Source organism: Erythrolamprus reginae, chromosome 8, assembly GCF_031021105.1.
Source record: "Erythrolamprus reginae isolate rEryReg1 chromosome 8, rEryReg1.hap1, whole genome shotgun sequence".
Lineage (NCBI taxonomy): Eukaryota > Metazoa > Chordata > Lepidosauria > Squamata > Dipsadidae > Erythrolamprus > Erythrolamprus reginae.
The window spans coordinates 17204056-17228889 of NC_091957.1; the positions used below are offsets into that span (position 1 = coordinate 17204056).

Consider the following 24834-nt stretch of genomic DNA (forward strand, 5'->3'; position numbering starts at 1 on the left):
TTGATAGGATCTAGGTAGGGTCTTCTGTTTGAGCAGAGGATTGGACTAGAAGACCTCGGAGATCCCTTCCTTCCTTCTTCTTTCCTTTTTCTCTTCTTTCACACTCACTTTTCCTTCCTTCCCTTCATCTTTCTTTTTTCCTTTTCATTCACATTTCCTTCCTTCCTTCCCCTTGAGCAGAGGAGTAGACTAGAAGATCACCAAGGCCCCTTTCAGCTTTATACTGATTAGATTGATTGATTGATGTGATCTAAGATCTTGTTGGACTAGAAGACCTCCAAGGGCCCTTCCAGATTTTGTTCTGTATTTCCTTCTTTCCTCCCTTCTTCTTGAGCAGAGGGTTAGACTTCCTTCCTTCCTCTATTCTCTTCCCCCCTTTTTTCTTACCTTTCTTTCTTTCTCTTCCTTCCTCTCTCCCCCTTCCCTCCCTTTTTTCTTCTTTTCTTTGCTTCTTTCTCTATCTATCCTTCCTCCCTGCCTTCCCCTCAGAGGGTCATTCTAATTCCAAACCACTGGAACAGCTTGCCACTAGAAACTGCAGACGCTCCCATCCCTGGAGGCTTTAAAGAAACCATTTTGTCTGGAAAAAAAATTGTCTGAAATGGTCTGGGGGTTCCAGCAGTGGGCTGGACTAGAAGACCTCCAAAGGTCCCAGAGAATGAGAACCTCATTTCTTGGGAGAATGAGAGTCAATCAATCAATCAATCAATGCTGGTTGATTGATTGAAGGTCTCATTCTCCCAAGGAAAGTCCAGGCAAGGTATAACCTTGAGGTTGGGGGTCTCCTTAGCACCCCAAAATAACACTCAGCAAATTGAAATTTTTTTGGGGGGGGTCTTTATTAAACTATCTTTGAAACTATTAAACTGAAGGTGAAATTAAGCCTGTTTGCACCGCCGAGAAAGGCCAGTCAAGTCTCTACTTGAGCGAGCCAAGCATTTATCTGTGGGTGGGTGTGTAAGCGTGCCTGAGTGCCTGGGGAGGGGCGGGTGTGAATCTCATACCTTTTACACATCACAGGGATGCCTTGGGCTCTCCTTCGTGTTTCGGCTTGCAAGCAGGGGGGAAAAAGGTGTGTCATTTTGTTGTGTGTATTTTTTTTGCCTGTCCAAAAAAAACAACCCAACTTGCTTGGAACCTTTGAAGTTTTCAATCGGTGAGAGCTGGATTCGAACCCTCCCCCCGTTGCTCAAATTACAGGGAATCCTTGATTTTACGGCCACAAATGGAGCAAACCAATTTTCCAAGTCGCTGAGCGAGACGGTGTCCTCATTTTTGCGACCTCTTCTGCCGCCGCCGCTAAGCGAATCTGTTAATGTTAGCCGCAGGGTGTGTTCAGCGGAATTGATTTCGCCGGAATCTCACAGGAAGGGGATCACGGTCATCGTAAAGAGAGCATATTGGGCGGCACACAACTATAATTAATAAATAATAACAAAATTAATAAACAAAATTCAGTTGCTGGGCATCCAAATTTTGATCTGCACTGGTTTTTAGTGCGGGAAACGCTCGAAAGTCACTTATGTTTCCAGCGTCCATTTGTCATTTCAAATGGTTACTAAACGAAGCGTTGCGGTGAGGGGTGCAGTGGCCTTAGAGGTGGAGCCCTCAGCTACAATCGACTTGCAAGGCTGTGAGTTTGATCCTGGGTACAGGCAGCTATTTTTTTCTCTCTAGGCCCAATGAAAATATAGCTGCGGCGAACAAAACTCCGCACTGGCGACGGAATGGTGGACGGCCAGTAAAACTCTGCTCAATTCAGACTCCACCCATGCAAGGGATGATGGGATTGTCAAAAACTGGAGATTGTTTATTTATTGTTTTATTTATTTATTCATTCACTAATTCATTCATTCAATCTAATTTATATGCCGCCCAGCTCCCGAAGGATAATGACTAAACAAACTTGTCAAAAAAAAAGTTTAAGTCAAAAACTAGCTGTAATATCTTGCTAGCAGGTTTTTTTTCATCTTTCTGGCGTGTAACAGCAATTTTTATTTTATTTTTATATTTTATATTTATATATACGGGTATACAGTGCTTTCTTTAAAACTGTGCGATGTAATCAGGGATACACAGATTCCCCAAGTTTTGGGGGTACTTTCCCCCCCTTTAAAAAAGAAAATGATGTGTTACAGGTAAATTGCTGCATTTATATGACTGTAATGGAACGGCTTGTCAGTGGCATTTGTGAAGCCATTAATTTAGAATAAAAAGTATTTATTATTTTTAAAAAACGTTTATTTTAAAAAAAAAATTAAAAAATTAAAAACCCGCTTAAAATTATACAGAGGTTTGGAAGGTCTGTTCCATTTAAATGCATTCTAGATTTAAAGACAATTTAGGATGATTCAACCAATAAGCTGAAAATAGTAAAATTTCTGTATATTGGTTAGCTTCCTTTTTTTTAAAAAAACACCCCCATATTATCCATTTTTGAGCAGTTGCGGGGTAATAAATCCAATTTAATTTGGGGGGGATTTGCTAGAGTTAATTTAATCTGCTTTAAATGCTTCACATTCTTTGCGATTTAGCACTTGGGAGGATCAGAGTAAAGGTTTATAAATTAGGTTTTTCTCCAAAGGAAGCATTATTGCCCCAACTCCCAGTTTGATAATTCTTACAAGCTGCTTTTTTGAAAAAATGAGACTTTCTTTCTTTCTTTCTTTCATTCTTTCTTTCATTTCTTCCTTTTTCTTTCTTTTTTCTTTTCCTTCTTTTTTCTTTCTCTTTTTTCCTTCCTTTTCAGATTAGCTCACTCCCCTGGTCTTTCTTTCTTTCTCTCTTTCCTTCCTTCCTTTCCTTCCCCTTTTTTCTTTTCTTATCTTCTTTCTGTCGCTTTTTTCTTTCTGTTTCCTCCCTCCCTCCCTCAAATGACGGCTTTGGAACATTGGCGAAGTATTCTAAGTAGGAATATTTGGTGGTGTTTTTTTTCAGGCTCATGGCACAGAGAAAGGGTCAGCATCCCTAAAGAGGGTTGAATTGACCCATTCTGAGTAAACTGATTGTTAATTAATTGCCTTGGGCAGAGGAGGCAACCTTGGCCAATGCTGGTGTCTCTGGCCATAAATTAGGTCTAATTAAGTGGAAGGTTTTGTTGTAGCTGCCTGCTTAATTATACTGGGAGGGATTCTAGTCCTTGTAGTGCATTGCAGACAATTGACTGCCCAGCCCTTCTAGATGACCTCTACTGATGGGAGTACCCACAACTTCTAGACTAGAGGCAAGCTCCTCCTTCCTTCCTTCCTTCCTTCCTTCATCCCTTCCCCTTCCCTTTCTTCCTTCTATCCATCATTCCTTCCATCCATCTTTCTTCCTCTCTTCCCTGTTATTCATTCATTCAATTTTTATGCCACCCTTCTCCTTAGACTCAGGGCGGCTTACAGCATGTTAGCAATAGCACTTTTTAACAGAGCCAGCCTATTGCCCCCACAACCCAGGTCCTCATTATCATTATCTTCCTCCCATCCATCATCCTTTAATTTAATTTATTCAACTTCTGTGCCACCCAATTTAGCCAAGATGGGAAGGAAGGGAGGAAGGAAGGGAGGAAGGGAGGAATGGGAAGGGAGGAAAGAATGAAAGATATGATGGATGGGAAGAAAATGAAAGAGGAAAGGAAGGAAAGGAAGAAAGATGGGAAGGATAGGAAGGAAGGAAGGAGGGAGGGAGGTAAGGAAGGAAGGAAGTGGTGGATGGGAAAGGAATGGTGAAGGAAAGGAAGGAAGGAAAGAAAGGTGGGAAGGAAGGAAGGGATGAATAGGGAGGAAAGAATGAAAGATGTGATGGATGGGAAGGAAAGGGAAGATGAAGGAAAGAAAGGATAAGAAGGAAGGAAAGAAGTGATGGATGGGAAGGAAAGGAAAAATGAAGAAAGATGGGAAGGACGGAAGGGATGAATGGGAAGGGGGGGGGAAGAATGAAAGACGTGACGGATGAGAAGGAAAGGGAAGATGAAGGAAAGGAAGAAACAAAGATAGGAAGGATCGGAAGGAAGAAAATAATGGATGGAAAGAAAAGATAAAGGAAGAAAAGATGAAGGAAAGGAAGGAAAGAAAGAAAGGTGGGAAGGATAGGAAGGAAGGAAGGGATGAATGGGAAAGGAGGAAAAATGACGGATGGAATGGATGGGAAGGAAAGGAAGAAAGAAAGATGGAAAGGATAGTAAGGATAGAAGTGATGGATGGGAAGAAAAGGAGATAAAATCCAACTTGGACAACCCGCCCCCATGGACAAATGGCTGCAAAAACCAATGATGTTAGTAGAGACGGATAAATGAACTGCTCCAATTAAAGATAAAAATACAAATACAGTATTTCAATTTCCACTTGGAAACCACAGCTGGACTTTCTACTTGCGGGGCAAAACAAAAGCTCCTGGAGATGGCCAAGGTTGACTCTACGGTTGTCGATGGCATCGTTTTGTCGCGAGGGTCATGGGCGACCGAGTCCTTTGTGTGTCCTTAAAAAAAAAATACAACCAGGGCCCCTCGTCTTCCAGATCGTTCTGTGGGGACGGACAGAGAAGTCCCTGCAGGAAGCTGCACAGGAGATCCGAGCGATGGGCACCGAGGGACACTATTTCGTCTGTGACGTGGCCAACCGGGAGGAGGTTTACAGGCAAGCCAAGGCCGTGAGGGAAAAGGTGAGTTGCTCTGTCAGTCCTCCCTCCCTCCCCCATTAGTGGGTGCGCAGGCATGCATGTGCAGGGACGGAAGAATCCAAAAATGTCCCTCCCCCCAAAAAAGCAAAAAACAAGATGGCGAGGCATGCACAGCATTGGTAACTTGGCTTCTGTGCAGTTGAAGAAAAAAAAATTTAAAAAAAGAGATGGCGGCGCCCAAAGATCGGCACCGACTTAATTGGTTCTGTGACATCATAGTGACATCAGCAGCGATTTGCAACAGGTTCAGGCGAACCGGTCTGAACCGAGGAACTGACCTCTGTATTCATCACTTCCTTTCCATCCATCACATCTTTCTTTCTTTCCTTTCTTCCATCTTCCTTTCCTTCCCCTCCATTCACTTTTCTTCCTTCCTTTGTCTTTCCCTCCCTTTCCTCCCTCCATCCCCTCTTCCTTCCTTTCCTCCATCCCGCCATCCCTTCTCTTCCTTCTTTCCCATTCATCACATCTTTCTCTTTCCTCCCTCCGTCCCTATTCATCACATCTTTCTTTTCTTCCATATTTCCTTTCCTTCCCATCCATCACATTTTTCCTTCCTTCATTTATTTCATCTTTTATTTCCTTCTCATCCTCCCTCCCTTCCCTTTTCCTACCCTCTGTCCTGCTATCCCTCTTCTCTTCCTTGCGTCCCATCCATTACATCTTTTCTTTCTTTCTCTTCCTTCCTTTATTCATTCATTCCATCTTTCCTTTCCTTCCCATCCTCCCTCCCTTTCCTCTTTCTTCCCTCCATTCTGGTATCCCTTCTTCTCTTTCTTTCTTTCCCATCCATCATTTTTCCTTCCTTCCTTCTCCCCATCCATCACATCTTTCTTTCATTCCTCCCTTCTTCCCCATTCATCATTCCTTCCTTACCATCCATCACATCTTTCTTTTTTCGCTCTTCCTTATTTATTTTATTCATTCATTCATTCTGTCTTTCCTTTCCTTCCTTCTTCCTTCCTTTCCTCCATCCCTTCTTTCCTTCCCACCCATCACATCTTTTCTTTTTTCTTTCTTTCTTTTCCTTCCTTCATTTATTTATTCCGTCTTTCCTTCCCATCCATCACACCTTCCTTTCCTTCCTTCATCTTTCCCTTCCTTTCCTCCCTCCCTGATATTGTGTGACACCCTCCCCCCAATTTGTGACCTCCTTCTCTCCCCCATCCCAGGTGGGAGACGTCACCATCCTGGTGAACAACGCAGCCGTGGTACACGGCAAGACCCTCCTGGACAGCGACGACCACGCCCTGCTCAAATCCCAGCACATCAACACCCTGGGACAGTTCTGGGTATGAACCTCAGTTTTCCCTTCGGGAGGTGAGCAGGCAGGATGGAGGGCCCGCTCTCCCGGGAGGGAAGGACACAGCCCCCTCCCCCAAATAAAGTTGGTGGAGGCACCCAATTCCTCCCTCTCTCCCAACACTCCTCCCCCGTTAAAGATAGTCCTGGACTTATAACCATGGCAAGAAAGGTTGTAAGAATCAGGCAAAACTCACCTGTAACAACTGTCTCTGTTCTGATTGATTGAAATAGTGTAGGGTCTCCTGCTTGATCAGAGAGATGGATCCCTTCCAGCTCTATTCTGATTGATTGATTGATTGACAAGGTTTAGCTCTCCTTCTTGAACAGAGGGTTGGACTAGAAGACCTCCAAGGTCCCTTCCAGCTCTGTTCTGATTGATTGATTGATTGATTGAAAAGGTCTAGTGTCTCCTGCTTGATCATTGGGTCAGACTAGGAGACCTCCAAGGTACCTTCCTGCTCTAGTCTTATTGATTGATTGATCGATTGATTGAAATAGTGTAGGGTCTCTTAATTGATCAGAGGGATGGACTAGAAGACCTCCAAGATCCCTTCCAGTTCTATTCTGATTGATTGATTGATGAAATGATTGATTGATTGAAATGGTTAGGGCCTCCTGCTTGATCAGTGGGGTCAGACTAGAAGATCTCCGGGGTCCCTCCATCCTGACCCTGATCCTGCTTCTACAGACCACCAAGGCCTTCCTCCCACGGATGTTGGAACTCCAACGAGGACACATCGTCTGTCTCAATTCCATCCTCGCCTTGTCGGCCATTCCCGGCGCCGTGGACTACTGTACGTCCAAAGCGTCTTCTTTTGCCTTCATGGAGAGCTTGACCCTGGGCCTACTGGACTGCCCAGGGGTCAACGCCACCACTGTCTTGCCCTTCCACACCAACACGGATATGTTTCAAGGAATACGGATGAGGTGGGTGCAGGTTGAATTGGGGCTGTCGCTTTAAAAAACACTCCAGTTTTTCCCCAACTCTGGTTAAATTACGATCCCTGGACTTCAATTCCCATAATCCCCTACCCAGCGTTGCTTCACCCACTTGGGAATTCTGGGAGTCAAAGTCCGAGCGTGTCTTATAATGTGGCCAAAACACTGAATTAAAATCTCGTCCTCCCTCTGAGCGATTGGGGAGGAGGGGGAAGAGAAGTAAAAAAATGTCAGAATTTGAAGGGCTTTTAAGGCACCGGCCCAGAATTTATCTTGCTCGGTGAGAAATGGTTTTATGGGAGTTTTGTCTCGTTTTACCACGTTTTGTAATGTAGACTTACAACTACATTTATGGCTACATTTCTTGCCCAGAGTCCGCAAGGAATTGGACGGCTTATAAATGTAATAAATTAAATTAAATTAGTGGTCGTTAAGTGGACCCGGCTTTACTGTGGGCTTGGCCCAGCTCCCCCCCCAAAAAGGTTTAACATGTCGTGGGAACGGGAATCAAAATGCAGGCAGTCCTCAATGTTACGATCCCGATGGAACTCCAAATTTAGGTTGTGAAAGCGAAAAAAAAATTGCTTTGTGAATCCCTGCAGTTGTTTAATGAGTCAGACGGCCGTTAAGTGAATCGGGGATTCCCCCTTAACTGTGCCGGTTGGAAGGTCGACAAAGGGGGCATCATGCGACCACCAGCACTATAATAAAAGCGAGTTGGTGGTCACGTGGCAGTATTGGGCTGCCCCTGGTACATCTGGGATCGCTGATCCAGTAGCGAAAATGGCGATGCATGTGCATTTGTGCACCTCTGCGCCCCTGCACACCGCCGCACAGGATTTTGATTCCACACATGCACGGAAGCAAAGAAATTGGTGAAGATTGCTTAAAATGTGCACAAGAACGCTTGTACGCGTGCGATTTTTGCAATTTTCGATTCTGCAAAATCTCGCGGGGGGAGTGTGTGCGCCCGCCCTCCGCTGCTCACGCCGGCCTCCAGGACTGATCTGATCTGAAGGATGGGGATGCTACAACAGCCGGCCAGGTGACCTCAGCGCCGTTGTAACTTTGAATGGAGACTAAGCAAACTGTTGTTGAGGACTACCTGTAGGGGGAACGCCATTGTTGAAGCGACTTTGGTTTCTCCTCCTCCAGGTTTCCCAATCTTTTTCCTCCCCTTACGCCGGAGATGGTGGCCCGACGGACGGTGGAGGCCATTCGGCAGAACCAAGCTTTCCTCCTGCTTCCGTGGACTATGCACAGCCTCATTTTCTTAAAAAGGTACTGGGGGTGGTCAAAAGCTTTGGAGAAGTTGAAACTGGAACATCAACCCAAAAGCAGGGCGTGGGAGTAGAAGTCATTTCTTCCTCTTCCCTGCTTTCACCTTCATTTCTTCTTCTCCCTCCTTCCCCCTTCCTTTTTCCTTCCTTCCTCCTTTCCCCTTCCTTCCTTTTTTCCTCCCTCCCTTTCACCTTTCTCCTTCTTTCCCCCTTCCTTCCCTCCTTTTCAACCTTTCTTCCTTCCTTCCAACCTTTCCTCCCTCCCTTTCAACCTACCTTCCTTCCTTTCAACCTTCTTTCCTCCCTCCCTTTCAACCTTCCTTCCTTCTCTTTCAACCTCCCCCTCCCTTCCTTTCAACCTTCCTTCCTTCCTCTTCCCTTCCTTCCTCTCCTCCCTCCCTTTCTTCCCTTCCCTTCCTCTTCCCCTCCCTTCCTCTCCTTCCTTCCTTCCAGGTCTACATTTGGATATATTTTGGCCAAAATGCCAGCGATAAAACATCTTATATAACTTTTGTTTATATGAGACCGATAGCGTCATTTTATAATCATCCAACCTGCCTCTTTTCTTTCTTTCCTGGCAGCATCTTCCCGCAGACGGCGCTGGATGAAATCCACCGGTTTGCCGGGAGCTACCAGTGTATGAATACTTTCAAAGGACAGACCTAAGACATGGCCGACCATCAAAACCTTGGTCTTAACCTTCCTTCCAGAGCTGGACTCCTTGTTCTCCTGGGTTGCGGTGAGGACGAGGGCTCTAAAGGATGGTCCATGTCCATCAATCATGGGAGGCCCAACGAACCAGGGTGACGTTTCGAGGGCTCCAAGGCGCCACTTAGGTCTCCGAATGGCAGGGGTATCGGAGTTCCCTTAGGGAGCGAGGGGAAACTCTGTGGCGCCGTGGAATTGGCCATGTCCCTTTGCCTCCTTTTTTGGCATCTCCCGGATTGACCGACGACGTCCGTTTTGGCTTCCAACCACACGGCATTTCCAGGCAGAAGAGGAGGTTTGGAGATCCTTCTTTTCTGCAGGAGAAAGGGAGTTTGGGTTGTCTTCCGTTGGTCCATCTTCACAGGGGACCTTCGGCCCGTTTTAATTTAGAGGCTCTTCAAAAGAGTGTCCAATTTATTGGGGTCTTCTTCCAACCGAGCTGCCTCCAAACCCACCACGGTTTCGTTCAAGAGCGATGGAACGTTCTGTGGATGTGGACCGAACCATGTACCACGTGGTTTCTGGATAACTTCGCTGGAGAGACCCAACCGAAGTTTACAAGACGCGTAGACCCACTTTCTTCCTCTGCCAACGGTCAAGACAGACAATTTGACCCCGAGTGGGAGACCTTCTCAGCCACAGAACAGCCTGGTGGGGCCAGACCCACAGGAGGAGAACCTGCCTTGTGGCAGGGAGAAGGTGGTCAGACTACAGGATTTCCAGGACCCCTTTCCAGCCCTAGGAGTCTGTTAATTTTGCAGGGAATGATCCATAAATCCAAGAAATCTTTATAAAAGAGAGTTGTGGCTTCTTGGCTTGGTGGTTCGTGGCGGAGAGCAAATCAGTGTGTGTGTCCATCCGTGTGTGTGTGTGTGTGTGCCTACAAATGGTCCAAGGTACATCCAGGTGGGTCCTCAGTTTACAACTCCCCAATTGAGCCTCAAATGTACATTGCTGGCTCAGAAATTTACTCAGTGAGCGTCTGTTAAATGGAATAATAGTAGTAGTAGTAGTAGTAATAATAATATTAATAATAATATTAATATTAATAATAATAATAGCAACAACAACAGAGTTGGAAGGGACCTTGGAGGTATTCTAGTCCAACTCCCTGCTCAGTCAGAACACTCTTCACTACTTCAGACAAATTATCCAACATCTTCTCAAAAACTTCCAGTGTTGGAGCATTCACAACTTCTGGTGGCAAGCTGCTCCACAGATTTTTCTAACTGTCAGGAAATTTCTCCTTAGTTCTAGGTTGCTCCTCTCCTTGTTTAGTTTCCACCCATTGCTTCTTGTTCTACCATTAGGCGCTTTGGAGAGTAGGTTGACTCCCTCTTCTTTGTAGCAACCCCTGAGATACTGGAAGGCTGCTATCTTGTCTCCCCTGGTCCTTCTTTGCATTAAACTAGCCATGTCCAGGTCCTGCAACTGCCTCCAGTCCCCTAATCCTCTTTATTGCTCTTCTCTGCACTCCTACTAGAGTCTCAGCATCCTTTTTGCATCGTGGCAACCAAAACTGAATGCAAATGTGTCCTTATAAAGTGGTATTAACCCTTCACGTGATCTTGATTCTATACTTCTGTTAATGCAGCCTAGAACTGTGTTGGCTTTTTGGGCAGCTGCTGCACATGGCTGGCTCATATTTAAATGGTTCTCCACTAGGACCCCAAGATCCCTCTCACAGTTACTACTTTTGAGCAAGGTACCACATATACTGCACCTGTGCATTTTGTCTTTCTTGCCTCAATGTAGAACCTTCCTTTTTTCACCACTGAATTTCATTTTGTTAGATAGCGCCCATTGTTCAAGTTTTTCAAGCTCCTTCTGTATTTAGAATAGAATAGAATAGAATTTTATTGGCTAAGTGTGATTGGAAACACAAGGAATTTGTCTTGGTGCATATGCTCTCAGTATAAATAAAGGAAAAAGATACATTTGCGCCTATCTTCTGGAGTGTTGGCTATTCCCCCAGTTTGGTGTCATCTGCAAATTTGATAAGTTCCCCATCTTTCCCCTCGTCTAAGTCATTGATGAAGATGTTGAAGAGTCCTGGGCCAAAAACAGAACCTCAGGAACTCCACTGCATACATCCCTCCATGTAGATGTAGTTCCATTGAGCGCTACACGTTGAGTATGGTTAGTTATCCAATTTTGAATCTATCTGGAGGTGTTGCTGTCCGTCCCACATTTTTCTATTTTATTTAGCAGTAAGTTATGGTCTACTTTGTCAAAAGCCTTACTGAAGTCCAAGTAAACCACATGGATCGCATTCCCCGGGTCCACTAATTTTGTCACTTTGTCAAATAATGCAGTAAGATTAGTCTGGCATGATCTGTTTTTACAAACCCATGTTAGCTTTTGGTTATTACTTTGTTTACTTCTAGGTGATTCATTGCTTGATTATCTTTTCCAAAATCTTTCCTGGTATTGAAGTCAGGCTGATAGGTCTGTAGTTTCCTGGCTCTGTTTTTCCCCCCCTGTCTTGAAGATAGGAACTGCATCGGCTTTTTTCCCCAGGCCTCTGGCAATTCCCCTGGCAATTTAAATGGTTGTCCACTAGGACTCCAAGGTCCCTCTTGCAGGTACTGCTGTTGAGCAAGATACCACCTATTGTGAAAGCAGAGCCATGGGAAGGCATGTCCCATAATCCCCCGCCTGCAGCAAAACTGATTGCAGCTTTGTCTCTCTGCTCCGGGCTTTCTCCCGGTTGAGATGGACTCTCGCCAAAGGGTCTGCCCACCTGTCTTTGGGCCCTGGTGGAGGAACAGGTTAGCCGGCCCCGGGTGAAAAGTTCATAACCCCCCTCCCCAATTTTCCTCCTTGGCTGGCCCCGGCTGTTCCCTCCGGCTGAATTTATGGGCTGTTTGGCTAACCCTGCTCTGAACTCCAGGCTGTGGGTCACGTGGGATGATGGGGTGGAGGAGCCAAGCCCTGCCTGGATTGTCTGCTCAGCCTTTTGACTTGTAAGAGAAGGAGTGCAAAGAGGAGGGAGGGAGGGAGGGGGAAGTGGCCGATTGCAGAGATGCAGAATAAATTCTTCCCCCCCCCACACCCCAGGGGAGAATAAGATAAGAGATGAAGAGAGCTGGAAGGGACCCTGGAGATCTTCTAGTCCAGCCCCCTGTTCAGGCAAGAGATCCTAGACCCATTTCAATCAATCCATCAGAGTAGAGATGGGACCTTGGAGGTCTTCCAGTCCAACATTTCAATACCTGAATCATATCAATCAATCAATCAATCAATCAATCAATCAATCAATCAATAACAATAGAACAGGAAGGAACCTTGGAGGTCTTCTAGTCCAGTCTCCTAAAGCAGGAGACCTTAGACCATTTCAATCAATCAATCAACCAATCAATCAGAATAGAGCCAGAAGGGACTTTGAAGGTCTTTTAGTCCAACCCCCTAAAGCAGGAGACCTTAGACCATTTCAATCAATCAATAAGAATAGAGTTGGGAGGGACCTTGGAGGTCTTCTAATCCAGCACCCTAAAGCAGGAGACCTTAGATCATTTCAATCAATCAATCAATCAATCAATCAATCAATCAATCAATCAATCAAAATAGAGTTGGGAGCGACCTGGGAGGTCTTCTAATCCAGCCCCCTAAAGCATGAGATCCTAGACCATTTCAATCAATCAATCAATCAATCAATCAGAATACAACTGGAAGGGACCTTGGAGGCCTTCTAGTCCAACCCTCTGCTCAAGGAAAGAAAAAAGACAGACAGACAGAAAGATAGACAGAAAAAAGGCAGACAGGAAGGAAGCAACGGCATAGAAAGAAAGGAAAGAAGGAAGACTGAAAAAAAGAAAAAGACAGGAAAGAATAAAGACCGATAGGAAGAGACAGACCAAGAGAAAAAAGGCAGACAGGAAAGAAGGAAAGACCCATAGATAGATAGAAAGGAAAGAAAGGAAAGAAAGGGAGAAAGAAAGAAAAAAGGAAGGAAGGAAGAAAGGAAAAAGAAAGGAAGGAAGAAAGGAAGAAAAGAAAAGCTGGGGACTCCCAAACGGAGGAGTGGTGGTGGTGGGCCAGGGAAAACCCGGGGCTAGCCAATCCGTGCTCTTGTGCTGACAGGGAGAGAAATTCTTACTCCACACTTTCGCTGCCAAGTGCCCTCTGCTACTCCATCCATCAAGGAGGAGGGTCCCCTTTGTGTGTGTGTAACGCAGCCCGACCTGGCTATTTTGGGCTAACCGAGACAGAAGAGAGATAAACGGAGCATGAACTAGCCCCCACCTCCGCTCCCGGCAGGGGAGGAGGGAGACCCCTCGTCCCCTCATTAAAGCGTCAATCAAAGAGAGTAATGGGTCAGGGGAAGGCTGGGGGGAATTGCTTAGCTCCTGGGGCCGGCCGGCTCGCTGGTTTGGAACTCAGGGCACGTTCTCCAGGGGGCTGGGGGGAGGGGTTGGGGGGGTGAGAGTGACAGGCATCGCTTGGTGGGGTAAAAGCCAGATTTTCCCTCTCCGAGTCTTTGGAGAGGGGCGGCATACAAGTCTAATAAATAATAATAATAATAATAATAATAATAATAATAATAATAATAATAATAATATGCTACCCTGAGCCTCATGCGATAGGGCAACACATAAGCCAATTAAATTAACATAAATTAAACGTTTACACCATGCACAAACGGTAGAGGCATCGAGGGATAGTTCCAATATCCCCAAATTTAATTCAATTTATTTACTTTGTAGGCTGCCCAATTCTTTGTGATAGGAAGGTTCTCTAAACTGCACCTAGAATATTACCTCCAGGTTTTGGGGTCCCTGCGAAATGAAAAACGATTTTGTGAGACTTTGGAAAAAGGGGCAGAGAAGAGCAACAAAGATGATTTAGGGGACTGGACATTAAAACCTACAAAGGAGGGTTGCAGGAATTGGGGGATGTCTATGTTAATTAAAAGAAGGGGGGCATGGTAGCAGGTTTCTGATATTTGGGGGGTTACCACGGAGAGGGGGGGTCAATTGATTCTCAAAGCCCCCAAAGGCAGGACAAGAAGCAATGGATGGAAGCAACCTGGAACTAAGGAGGGATTTCCTGATGTTGAGAGTAATTAATCCAGTGGAACAACTTGCCACCAGAAATTGTGATTTGTTCTGTCAATGATTTTCTTTCCCTTTGCATAGAAGTATGTTTAAACCTTCCTTCCAAGAATCTGGGAGCCACAAGGTATACAGAATAACCATCAACCAACCAACCAATCAACCAATCAACCAATCAGAATAGAGCCGGAAGGGACCTTAGAGGTCTTCTAGCCCAACCCAAGAATGAGATTATCTATCTATCTAATCTATCTAATCTATCTATCTATCTATCTATCTATCTATCTATCTATCTATCTATCTATCTATCTATCTATCTATCTATCTATCTATCTATCTATCTATCTATCTATCTATCAGAATAGAGTTGGAAGGGACCTTGGAGGTCTTCTAGTCCAACCCCCTCCTCAGGCAGGAAAAACTATTCCAATCCAGGCAAATGGTTTTCCAACCTCTTCTTGAAAACCTCCAGTAATGGAATAGCCACAATTTCTAGTGGCAAGCAGTTCCACTGGTTAATTGTCCTCACTCTTTCTCCTGAATTCCAAGTTTCTTCTCTCCTTGTTTAGTTTCCACCCATTGCTTCTTGTTCTACCCTCAGGAGCTTTGGAGGATAGCTTGACCTCCTCTTCTTGGTGGCAACCCCTGAAATATTGGAAGATGCCATTATCATTATTACTATTATTAATCCGATTTATATGTCCTCCCTGTTCCTTCTTTTCATCGAACTTCTTTTCATCATAATGTTTTAGCCTCCAGGCCTTTGATCCTCTTAGTTGCTCTTCTCTGCACTCTTTCCAACCTCTTTTTTAATAATGATGGTGACCAAAACTAGATGCTCTAATCTGAGCGTGGCCTTTAGCAAGGGATTGTAAAACTCTTATTTATTTATTATTCACCTGATCTTGATTTTATCCCTCCAGGAATGCAGCCTGGGATTGGATTAACTTTTTTGGCAGCTGCTGCAACACAGCTAGGCTCGTATTTAAATTCCCTGTCCATTCAAACTAACTGGAATTTTTTGTACTTTTTGTAAAGGGATTTTTTAAAAAATGAAATAAATAGCGGGGGCTGGGGGAGGAAGGTATTTTAAGCAAGGAGCCTCGGTCACACTCTGTTTATTCACTAAGTAATGAGGTGGGGATGCCAAGGTCAACATGGAGCTCTTGGCAAAACATTCTTGGTGGAGTCGTATTTTATATTAATGCAGCCCGAGTTTGGTGCTTGGCTTGTGGCCTTCTCTTATCCAAAGTGGAATATTTTTTCCAACCCCCCCCCCCCCGATCACTACTTTTTTGGCTGTCCACATGAATTCTTTTGCAGGTATGTTTAAATCCAAGGCACGAGACACGTCCTGTTTTTCTACTTTGCAGTGCTTGGGTGGGTGGGTGGAGAGTTGCAAAGTGCCACTGTGGAGGAGGGGCAGCAGGATTAGGATAGAATGCTAATCGATCGGAATAGAACTGGAAGGGACCTTGGAGGAGTTCTAGTCCAACCCCCCTGCTCAAGCAGGAGACATTCATCTGGAATTATAGGACAGCAGAGTTGGAAGTGCACAAGCAGAACATAATGTCCTAGACCATTTCAATTAATCAATCAGAATAGAGCTGGAAGGGGCCTTGGAGGTTGCCTAGTCCAAGCCCCTGCTCAGCCAGGAGCACCTACACTATTTCAATCAATCAATCAATCAATCAATCAATCAATCAATCAGAATACTGGAAGGGACCTTGGAGGTCTTCTAGTCCAACCCACTACTCGAGCAAGAGACCTTAGACTATTTCAATCAATTGGTCAGTCAGCCAACTAATCAATCAATCAATCAATCAATCAGAATAGAATTGGAAGGGACCTTGGAGGTCTTCTAGTCCAACCCACTACTCAAGTAGGAGACCCTACACTCAGTCAATCAATCAGTCAGCCAGCCAACTAACCAATCAATCAATCAATCAATCAATCAATCAATCAAAACAGAGCTGGAAGGGGCCTTGGAGGTCTTCTAGTCCAAACCTCTGCTCAACCAGAAGACCCTACATTATATCAATCAATCAGTCAATCAATCAATCAACCAATCAACCAATCAATCAGGATAGAGCTGGAAGGGGCCTTGGCGGTCATCTAGTTCAACCCTCTACTCAACCAGGAGACCCTACACTATTTCAATCAATCAGTCAACCAACCAACTAATCAATCAATCAATCAATCAATCAATCAATCAATCAGAATAGAGCTGGAAGGGGCCTTGGAGGTCTTCTGGTCCAACCCACTACTCAAGTAGGAAACCCTACACTATTTCAATCAATCAGTCAATCAATCAATCAATCAATCAATCAATCAGGATAGAGCTGGAAGGGGCCTTGGCCATCATCTAGTTCAACCCTCTACTCAACCATGAGACCCTACACTATTTCAATCAATCAGTCAATCAATCAATCAATCACTCAACCAACCAACTAATCAATCAATCAATCAGAATAGAGCTGGAAGGGGCCTTGGAGGTCTTCTAGTCCAACCCACTACTCAAGTAGGAAACCCTACACTATTTCAATCAATCAGTCAGTCAATCAATCAATCAATCACTCAACCAACCAACTAATCAATCAATCAATCAATCAATCAATCAATCAGAATAGAGCTGGAAGGGGCCTTGGCGGTCATCTAGTTCAACCCTCTACTCAACCAGGAGACCCTACACTATTTCAATCAATCAGTCAACCAATCAACCAACCAATCAGAATAGAGCTGGAAGGGGCCTTGGAGGTCGTCTATACAACCCCCCTGCTCAAACAGAAAACCACACCTAGACCATTTCAGATAGGTGGCTGTCTGGTGTCTTCTTAAAACCCCCCAGTGTTGGAGCAACCCATAACTTCTGGTGGCAAGTCATTCCACTGGTTTCATTGTCAGGGAATTTTCTCCTTAATTCCTTGTCGCTTCTCTCCTTGGTTAGTTTCCACCCGTTGTCTCTTCTCCAGCCTTCTGGCACTTTGGGAAGCACCAGTTGTTAAATCCCAGGGCTCCCTCTAGTACCTCCTCCTCATTTTATCTTGCACCACTCTTCAAACAATTCAGCCTTCCTCCCAGCTTACCTGGAGACTGTCCCTTTGAGAAAACACACCCCACCTACCTTCGATGGAAGCACTCCACCTGCGAAGTTGCCGATTGGCTACTTTTTCTTTTTTGCTTTTCCGAAGATGCTGAGATTGTAGAAAATTCTGCATATTTTCCTTACCTTCAATCCCAGCCACGTAACGTCAAAGTAAAAAACAACAAAGCGTGGCCTGCTCATGTGGAAATAACCACAACATTGTAAAAAAAAAAAGCCGTGGTGTGTTGTTTTGTGCTTGTTTTTTTTTTTAATCAATCCTCAGGATCAGATTTTGCAAATATTACAATTTTATAAACCAACCGTTCTCGTTCGGGTCTCCTTAAAATCCTCTCCTGCCTCCAGTTCCGCCCAGGTCTGGGATGCCGGAAAGGAAGGATCGAGTGGGGAACCCTTTCTCAGTGGTCCCCACTCCTCTTTGGCTCCGAGATGCCAAAATAGAGACCCCCCCCCCGAGGGTCCTGTTCCTCCCCACCACTTGTTCTCGAGATATCCGGCCTAGTCTCTTTGCCCCTTCCAACAAAAGGAAGGAGAAGTAAAAATAAAAGTGCCTTTTCCCCCAACCGCCACCGCAGATCAATTTGCTCAAAAATCAGTGCAATATAACTTTTCTTATCATTTCTTTACATAGGGGGGGGGGGGAGAGGAAGACTTCTGTACAACCGGCGTGTGTGACAAAGTGTGCAGATAGAGGCACACACTTATAGATCATACACACACGAATACACACACACACACATGTATGTATGCATGTATGTATACTCTCTCTTTATATATATATATTTATATATATATACACACACACACACACACACACACACACACACACACACACAAATGGTTAAGAAAATACCAGGGCTTTTTTTTTTCCTCCTAAGGGGTCTCAGCTGATGTTTTTTCTTTCTTTTTTCATCCTGCAGAGTTTTTGACTTCTGTGCTTCACCCAAAACTTTCTTAGGGGGCCCCCAATTCTCCGGCTGAGCCGAGGGTCAGTGGCGGTGGGGCATGGGGGGAGTCACACACATTTTGCCTCTGAGATTTCCTCCGGGTCAGGAGTCCAGTTCCAACTGTTCGTGTTGCTCGCCGGACCTCAGCATCAGCTGCTGTTCGTAGAAAAGGCTCTTTGCATAGTTGATTTCTTGACAGAGACGTACGGCTACGTCCTCGGCTGAGACGTGGACCTGCGGGGGAGAAAACGAAATGGCCACCGATGCTTTAAAAAAAAAAATGAAGTGGGTTGGACTAGAACAGTGTTTTTCAACCAGTGTGCCGTGGCACACTAGTGTGCCGCGAGACATGGTCAGGTGTGCCGCGAAGCTCAGAGAGATAAAGAAAACAAGAGAAAGAGAGAAAGAAAGAGCAAGAGAGAAAAAGAAAACAAGAGAGAAGGCAAGCAAGAGAGAGAGAGAAAGAAAGAAAGAAAGACAGAAAGAGAACAAGAGAGAAAGAAAGCAAGAGAGAGAGCAAGAGAGAGAGAGAAAGAAAGCAAGAGAGAGAGAGAGAAAGAGAGGGAGGGAAGGTGGGAGAGAGAAAGACATAGAGGGAAGTAGGGAGGGAGAGAGAAAGAGAGCAAAAAAGAGGAAAGAAGCAAGAGAGAAAGAGGGATGGAGAGAGAGAGAAAAAAAAGAGGGAGAGAGAAATACTGTAGAGCAAAAGGGAGGAATAGAGAATTTTTTTTGTCCAAACTTTTTTTAGCGCCCCCCCCCCCTCAATGTGCCCCATGGTTTTGTAAATGTAAAAAATGTGCCGCGGCTCAAAAAAGGTTGAAAATCACTGGACTAGAAGACCTTCATAAGTCCCTTCCAGTTCTAGTCTGATGGATTGAAATGGCCTAAGGTCTCCTGCTTTAGGGGGCTGGACTAGAAGACCTCCAAGGTCCCTTCCAGCCCTTTTCTGATGGATTGAAATGGTTTAGGGTCTCCTGCTTGAGCAGGGGGTTGGACTAGAAGACCTCCAAGGTCCCTTCCAGTTGTATTCTGATGGATGGATTGATTGATTGAAATGGTCTAAGCTCTCCCGTTTTAGGGGGCTGGACTAGAGTTCCCTTTGAGCTCTTGATTGGTTGATTGATTGAAACGATCTAGGTATTGAAATGGTCTAGGACTCTAGGTCAGTCAACCAAAAAAAGGCCATTGCAACCTGGCAATGGAAATGCAGTCGTTAAAGCAAGGACGGCCTGTGGTGTCCCGAATTTAACACTTAGAGACCTTTATATACCATTTGTTTCACAGGGTTTTGCAGCTGCCTCTAAACCAGTGTTTCCCAACCTTGGCAACTTGAAGATATTTGGACTTCAACTCCCAGAATTGCCCAGCCAGCATTCGCTGGCTGGGGAATTCTGGGAGTTGAAGTCCAAATATCTTCAAGTTGCCAAGGTTGGGAAACACTGCTCTAAACAATGATGGGGAAGGCAGATTCGTTATAATGACTGGGTTGCTAAGTTAATCACTGCAGCAATTAACTTAATGACGGCAGTGGAAAAGGTCGTACAATGGGGCAAAGCTCACTTAAAGTCGGAAAATTCTGGGGCTCAATTGCGGTCATAAAGCCCAGGACGACCTTCAGGGTCCTCGCTCGACAGTTTCTGTTGTGCAACAGAAAAGTTGGGGCTTCCAACAGTGGTCGTAAAGCTGAGGACGTGTTAAAAACCCCTGTTATTGGTTTGATAAGGTCACAGATTAAATCCTCAAAGAACTGATTTCGTAATGTCCCGAACTGAAAAATGCCGAAACCCTAAAAGTTAATTTGTCTCGCTCAGCAAGGGAAATTTTCAGCTCAATGATGGTCGAGGTTTCCAAAAACCTCATAGAAACATAGAAGATTGACGGCAGAAAAAGACCTCCTGGTCCATCTAGTCTGCTCTTATACTACTTCCTGTATTTTATCTTAGGGTGGATCTATGTTTATCCCAGGCATGTTTACATTCAGTTCCTATGGATTGACCAACCACGTCTGCTGGAAGTTTGTTCCAAGCATCTACTCCTCTTTCAGTGAAATAATATTTTCTCACGTTGCTTCAGATCTTTCCCCCAACTCACCTCAGATGGTGTCCCCTTGTTCTTGTGTTCACTTTCCTATTAAAAACACTTCCCTCCTGAACCTTTTTTAACCCTTTCACATATTTAAATGTTTTGATTGTGTCCCCCCTTTCCCTTCTGTCCTCCAGACTATACAGATGGAGTTCATGAAGTCTTTCCTGATATGTTTGATGCTTAAGACCCTCCACCATTTTTGTCGCCCGTCTTTGGACCCGTTCAATTTGATCCATCTCTTTTTGTAGGTGAGGTCTCCAGAACTCACCTCAGAACCTCCAGTGTCAAATAATTTCAATCGGAACACACAGACACACACCCCTGCCCTCCCCATGCCGATAAAGCCAATTCTCTGCTCACCATGGGCTTCTGATGCGACGGGCCTGGCATGGCGACGCCGCTGGCTGAATTGACAGCTTTCTTGGTCAACTGTACGTAGACCTGTCCGTGGTCCCTGGAGATAAGGCAGTGGTAGAGGTCATCGTATTTGACCTCCAGGAAGATAGCCTCTCGGTCCATGGCGTCCCCGCTCTTGAGGAAATAGACCGCTTTGGAGGAGATGATCACGCCGTAGCCGTCCACATTCTCCACCGCGATGAAGCTGGGGAGAAAGGAAAGGTTTGTTTTTAGGCATTATGAAATTAACAGAGTCGGAAGGGACCATGGAGGTCACGTAGTCCAACCCCACCCGAGCAGGAGATCCTACACAATTTCTGACATATGACAATTGGTTTTTTTCTTGAAAGCCTCCAGCGATGAAGCTCCCACAACTTCTGTTCCATCAGTTGATGGTTCTTCCTGTCAGAAAATTCCTCCTTATTTCCAGGTTGAATCTGTCCTTGTTCAGCTTCCATCCATTATTCCTTGTCTGGCCTTCGGGGGCCTTGGAAAAATAGCTTGACGCCCTTCCTCCTCTCTGTGGCAGCCTCTCAAATACTGGAAGACTGCTCTCCCCTGGTCCTTCTTTCCATTAAACTAGCCATGCCCAGTTCCTGCAACCGTTCTTCGTATGTTTTAGCCTCCAGTCCCCTCATCTTCTTTGTTGCTCTTCTCTGCATTCCTTCTAGAGTCTCAACCTCTTTTTTAAAGTGTGGGGACGAAAACTGGACACAAAGCTCTAGGTGTGGTCTTTTTCCCAACTTGCTGGTCATCCATTTTTTTCCGATCGGGATTGACCTCCAATTGACCGTTTTACAACATCTCCATTTGCCGACTTTTCCAAAGCCCACAAATTGCAAATCTGGAAATAATTCCCGGCAAATGCCAAAAGCGTCTGATAGAAATCCAAGGAGTTAGAATGAAAGGAAGAAAAAAAGAAAGGAAGAAAGAAAGAAAGAAAGAAGGAAAAAAGGAAGGAAGGAAGGCAAAGGAAAGGAAGGGAGGAAGGAAGGGAAAGGAGGAAGGAAGGAAGGGAAAGGAAAAGAAGGGAAGAAGGAAGGAAGGGAAAGCAAAGGAAAGGAAGGAAGGAAGGAAAAGGAAAGAAGGAAGGAAGGAGGTGAGGGAAAGAAAAGGAAGGAAGGAAGGAAAGAAAGGAAAGGAAAAAAGAAATGAAGAAAGAAAGAAAGAAAGAAAGAAAGAAAGAAAGAAAGAAAGAAAGAAGCAACCACATTGACAGAGAATTTATGGCCCACTGCCTCCAAAACTCGGGACTGCCTCTGGCAGAAGTCACATACACACACACATCAGGAAGCAATTGAATTACTCAGCAATGTTTTTCAGAAGTTGAAATGGGGAGCCTAGTTGGGGGAAACAATGTGGAATCACTTAGAATCACAGTATAGAAAGCAAGATACATATATTGCTCAAAAAATAGATAACTCAAAGAACACACACTAGATCTGAATGAATGAAATATTCTCACTGAATATTTCATTTGCACAACTATTCCATTTGCAGAATAAATTGTGAAATTTATTGTCAATCAGTGTTGCTTCCTAAGTGGACAGTTTGATTTCACAGAAGTTGGATTGACTTGGAGTTATATTGTGTTGTTTAAGTGTTCCCTTTATTTTTTTTGATGGCGACGTTTCAATGAGGTCCCACTCGTCATCATCAAGCACCAGTCTGATGATGACGAGTGGGACCTCATCGAAACATCGCCAGAAATCTTTGAAACTTACATGGGAAGAAACCTGAATATCGGGCTTATTATCAGGGGGTGTCTTGTTTGGGGGGGAAACAGGGTATCTATCTGTCTGTCTGTTTCTCTTCAATAATCTATCTATCTATCTATCTATCTATCTATCTATCTATCTATCTATCTATCTATCTATCTATCTATCATCTATAATTTCTCTCTCTCTCATCTCTATCTATGATATATATATATATATACACATATATATGATATATATGCACACACACAAACACACACATACATATATAAACATATATACATACACACACACACACACATATATAAACATATATGTTTTCGTATATTTACAGCAGCACGAAGCTTACAACTTCAGCCTGATGATGGTGAATGTGATTTCACTGAAACGTCGCATAGACATGTAAAATATTACATGGGGCAAAACCCGAACTCAGAACAATCTACATAAACATATATACATATATATATATATACATATACACACATACATGCATACATATATTAAAAAAGGTTTAACTCATTTAAAACCTTGCTCGCTTTGCGCCTTGGAAGCTCGCACAGTGGCGATCATGCGACCCCAAGGGGGCTGGGTGGGTTTGGATTGTCCAACCCCGGTCATTAAGCCGAGGACTCCCTCCCCCGCCGCCGGCGGTACTTACAACTCCTCCTGGAGGTTGTCTGTCAGCTTGAAGAGAATCTCCTGCCCTTCCGCCTGGCTCCCTGAGTAGCGTGGCAGCAGCCCTTGGGGACCCTGGCAACACCGCGGCTTCCGTATCCGCTCCGCCTGGGTCCTGTCAATCAGATGAGGAGGGAAGAAATGCAGGGTCATCCCGGCACGAAATGAGAGAATGAGGGAACCGGCCCGAATGGAGGGGACGGATAGGTCAAGGGATCAAAGCCCAGCAGCCGCGGTCCGTTTAGTGACCATTCAAACTTAGAATGGTGCTGGGAAAAGGACTATTTTTCGCACTGACAAGCGTTTGTGCCATCTCACATTTTCTGTCCTCCTCTTTCATCTATTTAGGTATCCAAATATTCCCCTCACCCTCATTCTCCATCTATCCTATCCATCCATCATTTGTCATCTATCTTTCTATATCATCTATCTATCACCTATTATTTATCTATCTATCATCCATCGATCCATCCATCGTGTTTCCTCCAAAATAAGACCCTGTCTTATATTTTTTTGAACTCTGAAATAAGTGTTTGGCCTTATTGCCATGTTCAAAAGCTTGATAGGGCTTATTATCAGGGGATGTCTTATTTGGGGGGAAACAGGGTACCTATCTATCTGTCAGTCTATTTCTCTTCAATCATCTATCTATCTATCTATCTATCTATCTATCTATCTATATCTATCTATCTATCTATCTATCTATCTATCTATCTATCTATCTATAATTTCTTTCTCTCTCATCAATTATCATCTCTCTCTTATCTATGATTTATATTTATCATCTATCCATCTACCTACCCTACCTATCATCTGTGATCTCTCTATATATATCTGTGTATCATCTATTATTTCTCTCTCTCATCAATCTATCATTATCTCTATCCTATCTATGATTTCTCTCTCTCTGAACTATTTGTGAAATCTGTCATCCATCCACCCACCCATCCATCCACCCATGCATGCATGGACAGAGTGGTCTGAATCCAGCATTGCAGCCTAACTCCCTGCTGGAAGTTCAATCCTGACTGGCTCCAGGTCGACTCAACCTTCTATCCTTCCGAAATGGGTCAAACGAGGACCCACATTGGTTTTATTTTTTTCGGGGGTGGCGGCGGCAAGAGTCTGACTCTGTAAACTGCTTAAGAGAGGCCCACTGAAACACCCGGGAAGCGGTATGTAAGTTTTAAAATGCTAAGTGCTCATAAGAACATAAGAGCCCTGCTGAATGGGGCCAAAGCCCATCGAGTCCAGCATTCTGTGTCCCAGAGTCCCCCCCCCGCAATTTTGTCCATGAGGATCTTGAGCAGAAAGAGAAGGCAAGACCCCCCCTTTCCCTGGACCCCCAACAAATGGGACCTAAGGGAACCCTGCTTGCCTCAACCAACATAGAGGCATAGGCACTTTGACATCCGTTTCAATAAGGGGAGGAAGGGAAGGAAGGGAGGAAGGAAGGAGAAGGAATGGAGGGAGGGAGGGAGGAAGGAGAAGGAATGTAGAGAGGGAGGGAGGGAGGAAGGAGAAGGAATGGAGGGTGGAAGGAAGGAGAGGGAATGGAGGGAGGGAGGAAGGAGAAGGAATGGAGGGAGAGAGGGAGGAAGGAATGTAAGAACATAAAAAGAGCCATGCTGAATCAAGCCAAAGCCCATCGAATCCAGCATTCTGTGTCTCACAGGGGCCCACCAATTGTCCATGGGGATCTTGAGCAGAAAGAGAAGGCAAGACCCTCCCTTTCCCTGGACCCCCAACAAATGGGACCCAAGGGTACCTACCCCTGCCTCAACCAACACAGAGGCATAGCCACTTGGACATCCTCTGCTGTTTGCATAGAGTTGCAAAGCGCCGGCCTCTTGACTAAGGAGACCGTCTCTTTTTGGTCTGTTTTGTTCCTTCCTCTGGCACGGCCTGTCCTTTGGCACTCTATACCTACCTGCTTGGCTGGCCACCCCACCTACCCCC

General features: G+C 44.9%; 2 protein-coding genes across 3 annotated transcripts in view; one reads left to right on the top strand and one right to left on the bottom strand.

Moving 5' to 3' along the window:
• The window catches only part of DHRS3 (dehydrogenase/reductase 3), a 10666-nt gene extending 976 nt beyond the window's left edge, over window positions 1-9690 (top strand). Inside the window, exons 2-6 of the mRNA XM_070759070.1 lie at window positions 4501-4644; window positions 5835-5954; window positions 6656-6894; window positions 8062-8187; window positions 8768-9690. Coding sequence (XP_070615171.1) covers window positions 4501-4644; window positions 5835-5954; window positions 6656-6894; window positions 8062-8187; window positions 8768-8852 — 714 coding nt within the window. The 3' untranslated portion in view covers window positions 8853-9690. The remainder of the gene's footprint in view (window positions 1-4500; window positions 4645-5834; window positions 5955-6655; window positions 6895-8061; window positions 8188-8767) is intronic.
• Window positions 9691-17278: 7588 nt separating this feature from the next.
• Window positions 17279-24834, bottom strand: part of VPS13D (vacuolar protein sorting 13 homolog D) — a 132183-nt gene continuing 124627 nt past the window's right edge. For both annotated transcript variants that reach the window (XM_070759063.1, XM_070759061.1), the window contains 3 exons: window positions 22859-22990; window positions 20444-20684; window positions 17279-18232 (listed from right to left, as the gene is read on the bottom strand). In XM_070759063.1, coding sequence (XP_070615164.1) covers window positions 18101-18232; window positions 20444-20684; window positions 22859-22990 — 505 coding nt within the window. In that variant the 3' untranslated portion in view covers window positions 17279-18100. The remainder of the gene's footprint in view (window positions 18233-20443; window positions 20685-22858; window positions 22991-24834) is intronic.